This window comes from Anopheles ziemanni, chromosome 3, assembly GCF_943734765.1.
Source record: "Anopheles ziemanni chromosome 3, idAnoZiCoDA_A2_x.2, whole genome shotgun sequence".
NCBI lineage: Eukaryota > Metazoa > Arthropoda > Insecta > Diptera > Culicidae > Anopheles > Anopheles ziemanni.
Window position 1 is genome coordinate 5,516,064 of NC_080706.1, and position 12,428 is coordinate 5,528,491.

At 43.9% G+C, this 12,428-nt stretch overlaps 3 protein-coding genes across 3 annotated transcripts; 1 reads left to right on the forward strand and 2 right to left on the reverse strand.

Annotated features, from left to right (window-relative positions):
• Window positions 1–864: 864 nt before the first annotated feature.
• On the forward strand, window positions 865–3,698 carry LOC131288928 (eukaryotic translation initiation factor 4H-like). Its single transcript, XM_058318109.1, has 4 exons — window positions 865–890; window positions 1,607–1,906; window positions 2,210–2,451; window positions 2,941–3,698. Exons 1-4 carry the CDS (start codon window positions 865–867, stop codon window positions 3,531–3,533), a joined length of 1,161 nt encoding a protein of 386 aa, XP_058174092.1. The 3' UTR covers window positions 3,534–3,698.
• Window positions 3,699–7,165: 3,467 nt separating this feature from the next.
• Window positions 7,166–8,241, reverse strand: LOC131289431 (uncharacterized). Its single transcript, XM_058318687.1, has 2 exons — window positions 8,216–8,241; window positions 7,166–7,979 (listed from the first exon to the last, which is right to left on the reverse strand). The coding sequence occupies exons 1-2, from the start codon at window positions 8,239–8,241 to the stop codon at window positions 7,166–7,168; spliced, it is 840 nt and encodes a 279-aa protein (XP_058174670.1).
• Window positions 8,242–8,319: 78 nt separating this feature from the next.
• On the reverse strand, window positions 8,320–9,835 carry LOC131289437 (uncharacterized). Its single transcript, XM_058318694.1, has 3 exons — window positions 9,459–9,835; window positions 9,296–9,379; window positions 8,320–9,139 (listed from the first exon to the last, which is right to left on the reverse strand). Exons 1-3 carry the CDS (start codon window positions 9,833–9,835, stop codon window positions 8,335–8,337), a joined length of 1,266 nt encoding a protein of 421 aa, XP_058174677.1. The 3' UTR covers window positions 8,320–8,334.
• Window positions 9,836–12,428: the final 2,593 nt, after the last annotated feature.

Below are 12,428 nucleotides of genomic sequence, written 5' to 3' on the forward strand. Positions count from 1 at the left end.
ACAGGGTGGTGCTTAGGTAGGTGGAGTAAATGTAAAAATTAATGGGTAAAAGGTTAAATGAGGCTCCGGCCTAGATCATCCTCTTCCTGCTAGTTTTCATTTGCCCCTGAAGCTATGCAAAGAACGACACATGTATTCTTTTCGAATATTTGAACGCTAACAGTTAGCTTAAAAAATTATAACGGTTTATCTAATCACGCAGTGGATGTTGAATGCAGGCTAATATACTTTTACATATTAAGTTACCGTGTAAATTGTACTACACAGGATGACCAGTATGACCCAATGAATTTGGCCGAAAAAATGAATTTGAAACGGCAGCGCGCCCGCAGCGAGCGCAGCGATAGGACTGCGCTAAGTCTACCGAAAAAGAGAGTTTATTATAATTTTGAGAAATATGGGTGGTCCGTCGGCAATGCCGAAATTAATGGTACACACGATGGTTCAAATACTCCTAGGTCAAAATTAATGAATTGGTGTATCACCTATTGCATATACTCAGGTATAACGTCGCACAAGAGGCGTAGCCCTGACCGAAAAAACGAAGGTCGGGGCCTTATTAACTGTTTTACTTGTTATTTAATGAAAAAACAATAGTAAACAGTTCTGATACGAGCATGTTTTCTACGAAATGTAGTATTTCCACGTGCGGCAGCTAGCTACAACGACCTCGGGTCGAAACGTCAAGTCAGCGAGAAAAAATCTACACCGCACCGAAAAGGTATTTTCCAAACTCGCGACAATATGCGCTTTAATTCACTCTCTCAGAATTCTCTCACGAATTGAGAATTCTCTCGCGAAATCGTCAAAATTTCTCCCGCAAAGAGCTAAATAGCAAATAACCAACACTATTTAATAGCAAATATGGCCGGAAGAACGTACGATAACAGGTAAATTAAACATTCCATTTTCCCCAGTAAAATAGCGTGAAATTTAGTGCGAAATGTGTGCTTTCGATGGATTATTCCCGTTGCTGTCCAGTGTGATCAAATTGTGTTCCAAAAGCGGTCCCCGATCAGTGCTGGAGGCACCATACCGAAACACCGCTTCTGGTACCGAAACTCGTGGTGATGTCTCCCTACGGTGCAATTGTGGGTTGCGGTTGTGTGGTGGTACTGAGGAATTGACGGCGTTTAGCCGGAACATGGGACGGAAGTAGCATTTTCGGGTGTAGCAAAGTAATGCACCAACAAAACTCAGAATAGAAATCACAAGAAGTGCACCTATGAATATTTCCGAACCGAATTGGATGTTTGAGAAAGTTATTTTTGTGTAAAGAGTCCTTATCAAATGGTACGCAAACTGGTTAAATACAAACAAATAAGCCTCATTGAATTGCCTCAGAAAGGCTCCTGCCGGGGTCTCTAATGAACGACCAACAAGATGCGGAAACTTCCTAAAAATAGGCAAGGGATGATGCCGGGTGCCTCTAAAAACACTAACCACACCACTTCTGACAAAAATGGCAGTTTACCTGTACAGTCCCTATGCTCATTTCTAGTGTTCCCCTACTTAATTTAAATGTTAATCGTCCTCTTGCCCCTACGTGGCCAACATCTGTTATCCATCCTTTCACCCGTTACACTTTCTTTCCATTTCGCAACAGGTATGGTGGGGAGCGGGCCCGTAAACCGTTACCGACGGAGCCGCCTTACTTGGCGTACGTCGGCAATCTGCCTCATGGAATCGTGCAGGGCGACATCAACGCAATCTTTAAGGATTACGCGGTGAAGAGCGTACGCCTGGTAAAGGACAAAGAAACGGACGTGTTCAAAGGATTCTGCTACGTCGAGTTCGATACGTTGCACGACTTGGAGAAGGTCCTGCAGCTGGATGGTATGATTGTCCTAAACGAGCGCCCGGAACCGCTGCGGATCGACATTGCCGAACAAAAGAAAAACGATCGGTTCGTATTGTAAACGCATTTGCTCGGTTGTTGCTTCCGAAAGTAATCTTTGCATGCCATTTAAACGATAACACTTGTTCGGTGTTATACAATTCCCATTCACTGTGATTATATCGATAACACGATGCGAACCTTATCAATGAATTGTATCAATGTACAATTCGATTGTGCTTTTAGAAACGTAACGTTCTTCGCTCGTCGTTCGGCTGCGATATGAGATCAGAATGGGATCTTTTGATTTGGAACCTTACGATATTGTAAAACCGTGAAACTATTATATTTATGTGTGTTTCGTTCTTTCAGTGGAGGATTCAATAAACGCGGCGGACAACAGAATCGTGGCGGGCCCGGAGGTGGTGGTGGCGGCGGCGGTGGTGGCGGTAGCGGCGGCTATAACCGTGGCGGCCCTCCGCCGATGAACAACCGGCCGGGTAGCATGGGCGCGGGTGGAGGGCCAGGTGTCCAAGATCGAAACTACGGTAATGATAACTATGGCAGAAACGATTACGATAGAAACCGCGGTGGACGATCCAATAATTATAACGGTAAAGTCGCTCGATCGAACCGCCCGGCTTCGATCAAGTCAATCAATACTGTTCTATTATTATGGTTGTGTTTTAGAAACTGCACCTTCTGCATGAATGTAGCTTTTTTCCGCTCAAATGTAGCTTTTTGAGGGAATTGTTATCGAAGAAGAAAGTACTATTTCCTTAACAACATAGCTTAGATAGGAACTTAAGGCAGCCGTGCCTTTTTTAGGTTTATCGTTTAGAAGTACACTTTTTTCGGTTCAGTTTAATTTGCAAGCAACCATCTTTTTACTATGTACTCTCTCCGTAGTTTTAGGTTTGCTGTAGATCGCCTAATTTCATCCTTTTTTTTGTCTTGCACTTAAACTCAATCGTGCGAAATAATGTGATATTGCCTCTGAAGCACCTCCTGTTTCTGCGTTCCCTAATTGGTCGCTTCCAAAGGCGAATCACTGTAGCGAATAAACTAACGGTGCTTCTTTTCTTTCCGATGTTCTGCTACAGCTGACCGAGGACCGAACCGAGGGAGGTATGGAAACTTCGGCGATGAACGCGATGGAGGCGGTCGAGATGATTGGGGTCGCGATGGCGACCGAGATGGTCGCGGCGGTGGTGGTGGTGGTGGTGGTGGTATGGGCGGTGGTCGATACAACGATCGAGACGGATACGGAGGAGGCCGTAGCGGCGGCGGCGGCGGTAGTGGCTCCGGTAGCGGAGACGACAATAGGTACGGCAACTATGGCCGCAGTAATCAGTATCGTGACAACGATCGGAGGAAAGACGGGCCGCCGCAGCATTACACACCACCCTCCAATCCGAACCTCAACATGGAGGAACGACCCCGGCTCAAGCTGGCCCCGCGCTCGGTGAATGCACCGCTGAACGCGCTGGCGGAAACGAAGCAGGCCGCGGCCATCTTCGGCAATGCGCGACCACGGGAAGAGAAGGTTGGCGCCGAAAGTTCGCGAAAGCATGCCAATAGTGTCGGCAGCGAGGGCAGCGGTACGGAAGGTGGTAGCGGTGCGGGTGGTAGTGGCGGTGGCGGCGGTGGCAGTGCCAGCAGTAACGCATCCTCCGCTACTGCCGCCGACCAGTAGAAATAAAGGGAAGCACGAAGGAAACGAAGCATTAGAGATCGTTTAGCAGAGGACGTAAAACAAGCATATAAACAGAAATTAACGGAAGAGAAACAGCAAAGCTCCAAACACACACACACACACATCAACATACACAAAACATCCTTATGCAATTGCTACGATCCAATATTCCCCGCTAGGCAATTTCGAGCAAATCGTCCTCAAAAACGTCCTCCATGACACAAACATCGAGCAGTTTTGTATGGTGAGGAGGACAAGGAGGACGATTGCTCGAAAAACGTCCTCCTTTTGTTTCATCCCCATACAAAAATGGAGGACGTTTGTTCGCGCGGAGGACGTTTTGAGGACGATATTTCGAGCTGCCTAGCGGGTCATAGCTGAAACATGCTAATTCGAAATCATACTCACGCCCTACTATCAAACGTCTGTCAAACCTTTTTAAGATACGATGCGGAAAAATGCCGAAATGCATATGAATGTTACCGGCTGCTCCTATATTAAAAAAAACTCATATTGTCCCCAACTGTTCTAAATGAAATGAATTTTAAACATACAGCCTAGATCCGTGCCTGCGGACCTGCGCTATCACGATGTCACGAGTTTTTCTCTTCCCATGGGTTATGCCGCCGGAAAAGAGAACCCGTGCCCGGATCAATGGTTCGGATTGTCGAATGTCCTTTCGCTGTGTGTGTGTTCGTTCGAGGGCGCGCGTGTTTTTTTTTTTTTGAACTAAGTATACATGTTAGCATAACCGTTTATGATGGGTTTTTTTTTTCGTTGTAACGTTCCATTTTGTACACTTCCGAATTGTTGTGTATGTATAAAATGTATCTTCTTACTACCAAGTATACAGTTTGCTCATGTGTATTATTTCTTTCCACCACTGTATCGATAATCTGGGAAATCTCTTGTTGTTTTCGACGCTTTTGAACCCAACAGAATCACGGGGGCAGATTACGGGAAGATGCGCTTCCCTTCCGTTGCCACCGGACTATTTCAACTAACGAAATCCTTCAGTATCTCGGCATATTGTCTCGTGCCATCGTCTTTTTTCTCCTGTTCAACCATTGAATAAGAATGCTACCCACTCGCCCATTTGTCTCTGTGTAGCTGCCGGCCATCGCCAAACGTAGGGGATGATGGGGATTACCTGCAAGGGGAAACTTAACACTCAATAAAAAAGAAGCAAGAAAATGGTACTAATACAAAAATAGCCCCCTAGAGTTGCTAAATGAGGTAAAACCTCGCTGTGAGTAAAATGAAGAAATGTAACGCGCACGAATACTCATGGAAAACAATGTACGATGACTCAGATCTGGGAAGGACGTTTATAAGGAGTTTAGCAAACAATTGGTTCATTTGCTATCACTAAAGCGGAAACGCGATCTAAACTACACATAACCTTAAGATTGAGGAAGAAATAGATATCTCTATGACGTTCCCTTTCCTTCCCTAGGCAAGATCTTCACTTATCGTGCAAAATGAAAGCAATAGCGAAAAATAAATCATGGCTTGATGCGAGAAAGAATTTACGAAGAAAAGGTGACTGACAAGAGGTGTTAGGACATAGGCAAAACTGCACAGTTGAATCCAAGCGGCAACAAGAGGAAAACTAAATTTGTGCGCAAAGTGGAATAGGCTAACACAAAAGAAAAATAATAAAAAAGGAAAGCTAATACGACATGAGAAGATCGATCGAGAAATAATTTATATGCTTTGATTTGTAAGCTTTTTTCTACGATTTAATCATTACATCCCGTGCGAGGGCAAAAGATGTGAGACCCAGGAGGTGAGGTGGTGAATTACAAACATTATGATAATAAAAAACTAAAATTAATACAAGACTTATAACCAACAAGCAAACAGATAGCGCTTCTCGAGATCCTCGAAGCAGGACGAGGTAACAAAACAAGTGCGTTGGCCCAGCAGAATTTTTGTTTTGCTATCATAAGACACACATTACTGAATACTGACTACACAGATATTGCACCCTCTTGGTAAGATGTAATTATTTAAAAATAATGATTATGTACACAAAACATACACAAAGCTAATAGCACATCAAATCTACGGCCGTTAGCCGAATGAATTGAGCTTCGACTTTTCAAACCCCGTTTCTTAGTTTGTTCCATCTTCAACGTTATTATTGCACCGAGAAGATCAAATTTACGAGGAACGATCGGATAGGCAGATAAAAGTGGTAGGAAAACTCACACTTTTCATGAGATTTAATTTGATCGGTTATGGAGCAAACTGTGTGGGCGAATGATGATCTTTCACTGTATGGTAAAGATTTGCTGGTTTAAAAAATGTCTCAGGCTTACACTACCAAAATGTAGCAGTAACACGTGTTCGGTAACGTGCATGGAAGTGTGACGATATCGTTCTGCAGCTCGTTTCGTCTATCGCTCTAGAAGCTATGGTTCTCTGCCTCTTACACTAATCAGTTTTTTTTATGGGAAATCGTAATATACTAGCAAAAATGTTGCTTTTGTACGTAATTTTAAGTTTCATCGTATATTTTGTTTTTTGTTTTCAAATTAAGAAATAAGAAAACGATGCGCTCAAAGCTCGACACTTTGAGAAGATAAAACTTATTCCCCGTCAGCGCTGAGTCCCTGTAATCGACAGAATTGAACACCAGAAACACAGGGAGTAGATATAATGTTCAAACGTAGGAATAATTGTAAAGTGCAAAGGGCGAACTTTTCATGAAATGTCTTGCAGCTTTAAATTCATTTTTCCATCGCACGTAATTTAAAACTCAAAGCGTATCTGTTGTCTCTAACTAGTAGTTAACAGCAGTCTCTTAACCCGCATCGTTGGCACGATTACTAAGCTTGTTTGCAGTGATTTAAGCAGTGCAACTTTTCTTTTTCCTTGCTCTGTACCGGATCCGGATAAAACATAGGATATCTAAGTTTTGTTAAAGAAATATATAATCTATTATGTGCTAGATCATCATACAACCGATGGGACTGATTTGACGACAAACTTATAAGTAATTGTAAATCAACTTTTTGTCTCAAGAAAAACGACCCATCTTTTCGGTGTACGGGGTAAAGCTAAAGCCGAAAACAATTTGCGTACACTAATTTCATGATGAACTAAAAAATAAGGATCTTTTTTCTGCGAGTTTTTTGAGATGCGAAGGTGAGCTGGAAAAACAAAAAAAAAAGAAATAAAAATACAGCAAATGAAAAAACTTACCATGAGCAGAGAGTCACGTCAACAATCTGCAAACCAAGCGAGGATGTTGTAAAAATAGAATGACGTACTATTACACCACTCTTTAAAATAAGTATTGTTGACGAAGACATTATACGGCTAACAGAAAAACAGGCGCAAACCTCGAAGGTAAAACTCAAAGCAAAAGACGATGGCAAAGCGAGCAGTATCTACAGAAAATAAACTTTTTCGTTGAGTAATAAATCGATAAAACATGAATAAAATTAAATAGAAAAACAGAAAACACACTGTCGCAGTACTACTACGATTTTTGTCGTCAATAAAAACAAAAATGAACGGCATGTAGAACAACTCTGAACGAGGGGGAATGTTTAATTTTTATTTTCGGGTAACAAGCGATAGGTTGCAATCAATATAAATGGTATATTTCGTTTCTGCTTACTTTACTTCAAGTATCCACACTCGTAGGCATGCCGGAACACGTCTAACAATCGACGCCGACCTGCAGAAGTCTTGATGTTTCGCACCGTCATTACCTGTTCCAGCGGAAGAGCTTCCGTTGTTTCGATTTTATCCAAGTCTGGCACTTCCGTTTCATCCAACAGTGAAAGCGGTATCGATTCCACGGCTATACCACACCCAAATCGTCCGAATTGCTCCAACTCATTCGACAGTTCACTGCGTGGGAACACTACGTCCGGGTCGGAACCGAGATCGGCGAGATGATCGCAACAGCTCTGGTAGTATGCCGTCAACATTTCATCATATCCATGCTGGCGCATAGTTTGATCGGTACAGGTGTAAACGAAGAGGATAATGTCGAGCGCAGGAGACCCATAACGTACCATCTGGAAGTCGATCATCCGGACACTGTCGGGCCGGAAGAGGAAATTCGGTAGCCAGCAGTCACCGTGAGTAATTAAAGAGTTTTGGTTGCGCGTATGCGTGAGCTCCGCCATCATATGGTAGATGTTACTATCGAGGAAAGATTGAGTAACTTCTTTTAAGTTTGCCGGAAACTCGTACACATTGGACGCACTCTCCACGGCAATGGCGTCCTTCGAAATAGCCACGAGTCGTTGCATGAAATTACGATACCAGGGTTCCAGAGCTGCACTGTAGTATGTTTCCTGAATCGTGTCGACGATTGTCCGAAATGTTTCCGGTTGTTGGTGTTTAAGCGCCAACGATAAAGCGTGAAAGCGACCCAGCGACCGGAGGCATTGAAGGCATTGTGATAGCTCTATTCCTTCTGCTCTACAATACGAAAAATGTTTTGTGGGGGTATGAAAATAGTATTTAAACAGAATGGTAGCAACGATAACGTGTGATGGTGAAAGCTATGAGAAGAGAAGTGAAATGGAATCCGCACTTTTTTCTTATGTTGGTAAAACTAATATCCCATGTACCGACGTGTGCAATGTAGTAACACAGGCGTTACAGACTGAACTATGACTAATTTTTAAAAACGAACTAATTGAGAGATGTTATACACGAATATTCTAATTGAATATATCATTACCTTTGAGGTATTTTTATTGCAGATTCGTAATATCAAGCATTTCTTTTAAATTCGTGAAATTAAAATAATACCCTCTCAACCATTAGCAACTCAATCCAAGTAGCCCATGCTAATGGCATGCCGGAACATGTCGATTAACCGAAGCCGCCCGGCTTGGCTTTGAATGGGGCGCAGAATCCAAATCTTCTCGATCGGTACAGAATCTTCGCCGGTGATCTTATCCAGATCCGGCACTTCCGATTCGTCCAGCAACGAAAACGGAATTGACTCAATTCCCATTCCACAGCCGAAACGTGCGTACTGCTTCAGCTCTTTCGTCAGTTCCGAGAATGGGAAAACTTCGTCCGGGTTGGAACCGAGGTCACGCAGCAGGTCCGTCAGAGAACCATGGTACGTTTCGAGCAACTCCTGATAGTGGGCCTCCCGCAGTGTTTGGCTGGTGCACGAGTACACGAAAAAGGAGATATCGAGTACCGGCGAACTGTAGCGCGCCAGCTGAAAGTCAACCACGCGCACGTCGGACGACTTATCGTGGAACATGAAGTTCGGCATCCAACAGTCGCCATGATTGATGACCGAGTTCTGGTTGCGCGTGTGCGTTAGGTAGACCATGTGGTCGTACAGATCGCAGTCGAAAAATTTGTTCACCTTTTGCTCGATGTCACTGCCCGGACACTCGCGGGCAATTGCATCGCGGGTGATGTCGAGCTGCACCTGCAAGAAGTTGTTGTACCACGATTTAAGGCGCGCGGAATAGTACGTCTCCTCCACGTGGTGCTGGACGAGCTTGTGAAACAGTTCCGGCTCTTGGTCCTTCAGCGCAAGGGACAGGGCATGGAAGCGTCCCAGCGAGCGCATACACCGTAGGCAATCCTCCAACCCGATACCCTCGGCTCTAGGAACAGCGAAAAAGGGGGAGGGAAAAATTTTGAATTAAAAAAAAGGCTATGGAGATACCGTGCGGACGTTTGGCCATAGATATTTGATGTAAGATTTAAATGTACACAATGACACTTTACAAACTCGCTTTTGGCAGAATTGTGCAACTTACCTTGAAGCCGTCCCGAAGCCATACTGTCCGAGATCCTCCATCGCAACGAAATCGTTTACGCCGTCCGAATACGCTACGTAGCATCTATTGGCAACAAGATGAAAAAATTTCTTATGTTAGAAAAAAAAACTCATTCTATTACACCAACCGACCGCATTAATACCTGCCAATGTCCTTGTAAGGGTTCTTCGGTTTTCGTTTCTCTTGAAACCCGTACAACTCCTTCAGCACAACATTGTAGAAGTTGATTTCGTTGCGGAAGAAATCCGCCGACCGGAAGGTGCTCCGCCGGCCCACGTTCTTCGGAATAGTCTTCACGAAAACGTTCACCACCATCGGCTCGGTGTCCGGTTCGGCCGGTTCGCCGGTCAGCTGGATTCGGTAGACTTCGCTCAAATACGCATCTCCCTTGGTGAGGTCATAGTCGTGCAGCTTCCAGCCGGTGCACCGTTTACCGCCAGCGCTGCGCACGATTTCATCTAGCGTTTCCTCGGTGAACTTTATCGATATATCACTCAGTTTCGGTGCAGGTTTCGCCATCGTGCTGAACTTTTACTTTCACACCGGTCCGTTTAACAGTTAACTTCAGTATCCAGGCACTGCGCGGGTATGCTACCAACTGAAATGGTTTGGTAAATGGGTTGAGCGTGTGACCAGAGTTCGTTGGGCGTTATCGCGCCTTATCGAGGGTGACTAAATATAGTCCAGTTGCGTTGATGAGACCAGAGAGGCACAATTGATCAATTATTTGCGCGGTTTCTTCTTAGCCTCTTTCACTGGCGAACATCAAACCGGCGGCTGCCTTCACAAATGTGGCCACATCAACAGTTATGTCGTGGCCGGTGCGGTCCTTCATCCAACAAGAAACCCTTTTTTTTGTGAATCACTTTATAGATTGTTCCGCATTTAAGAACCAGAAACGGTCAGATAACAATTGATAGCAAGGTGGAAAATTTACACACACAACGAAGCACACGAAGCGCAAACAATTGGTAAATAACGTTCCGCGTGTACCGGCGTAGGAGTCTACACCTGTTATGCTGCAGTGTTCGCGGTTTGTTTATGTTTACACAACCTTGGGATTTTATGCTGAAATAGTTAAATCTACTAATAACTTGATTATCGCTAAACCGATTTTCTCACGTGACCACTTAAATGAAAGGACTTTTCAAAACACACAACTTTGTCTAACAAAAGATGTATCTATCTTTTCTAGTTTTTGAGGAAATTATAAAAGCATAATGACGATTAATAACAGCTGGCGGCTCTTTCTTCTTCTTCTTCTTCGTCGAGGATTTACACCAGTAGGGCTATTGAATCCAGCTTCCTGGGCGTTCGCAAGCTAATCTGGTGACATAGACCTCTATTAATGTTAAAGGACCGGCTGCTAAGGCCATATATCCTTTTTTCTAGATCCATCTATCTTTTCTAGTTTTTGAGGAAATTAAAAAAGCATAAAGACGATTCATAACAGCTGGCGGCTCTTTCAATCCGGTTTCAACGCGAACTGAACTCCACGCTTTTATAAACAAAATATTTGAGGGTATCACGATTGGGAAACGATAAACTTCTCGACACTGGCCCATACAAAAGATAAACAACACTTTGAAAAAAGCGAAAAAATGGCTGGCCGTCTCTACGATCCAAAACGACGCCACCTACGAGTCGAGACGATGCGCGGAAACGAAACGACGCGGCTAGCCATTTTTTCGCTTTTTTCAAAGGTGTTGTTTACCTTTTGTATGGGACCGCGACGAGAAATCTGACAGTTCGTATCGTTTCCGTCCTCCCAATTAAAATACCCTCAATTGCTGGAAACTCAAACCAACTTCAAGCCGGCGTGAAATGCCGGCACGATTGCAATACTTCGCGTTAACACGTACAGTTTTGTTCCGACCGCAAAGGATTACGGTCGTTCCAACTGTGCCGTCTAGAACAAACCCTGTCCCCTGTTGTAGTCCGGTTTGTGTTGAAAAATCTATACGCTCTATTTCACGGTTTATGTAGTGTTTTCATGGTGATCAAGTGTAATGAACAGCTGATGTTGTAGTGTAGTAGACCTTCAATAAATTGCTTTCTCATTGCTTGTGTGATACCAACGAGTAAAGTTAGATAATTACTCCGATAATCACTTCTCGACGCCAAGTGTTTAGCGACGCTTGATCGTGTGTATTCTTGGTCGCGGCACACATACCGTACGCTGGCGTACGATCTCTGCTACAAACGTAAACATAGCGCCCCCGATGCAATCTATGGGGAGCGATCAATCTTTCAACGATCAGTGTGCATTCACGGAACAGTAAAAAATCTTAACATCCCCAGAACCATTAACATATGTTGCTATTATTCATATGCACTTTCCTCATGGTGTTCACGCGTTCGTGAGTAGAATATTTTTGGAATGTATTGTGTGACCCCGCGGGGTTGGGGCTGCATAGTTCTTTTTTAGGAAGATTTACGGTAAAGCAAACACACGCTGAACCTCAGGGATTTTGTTGCGTAAGAGTGAAAGAACTTTTATGATTTCTTCGTCCGGAGCGTTTACCAACGGAAACACGGCGGGACAGCACGTGCCAAAGTGATCCACGTTAATTACATTCGGTTCGACACGCTCGACGACGTTGGTTGGTTGGACGGTAGGATCGACAAATGGGAAATCTTTCCCATTTCGTTTTGCGGTGGAATGTTCCGTCGTATTATGTTACCAACAACGGTGGACGTTGAAGTGCCCAAGGGGCGGACTCAAGAACAATGGCAACAGAATGAGTTGATTTACCTAAGAAGAATGTTTGCTAAGATCCAGCATCAAGTAATACAAGGGCTCTATCGAACATACTCTTATCATAAACTGGATTTAAAATCAGAACTAAATGACGGCATGTAACTAGGCTATGTACACATGGCCTAATTTCAATCGAATGGTACGGCGTGGTTTGGTTACTGAAAAATAGAAGAATATAACATGTTAATCGCGGCGTAAACCCAGCAGCACAAGAGTTCCTATAGGAAAGGAATCCTATCGTTGATAGACACAGTTCATCGCACTTGTAATAAGCTATCAATCACTGTACCGAGAGGTCGAGTGTAGCAGATTGCATTACACAAAAACGTTTGCACGATTTTCGTGTATGAA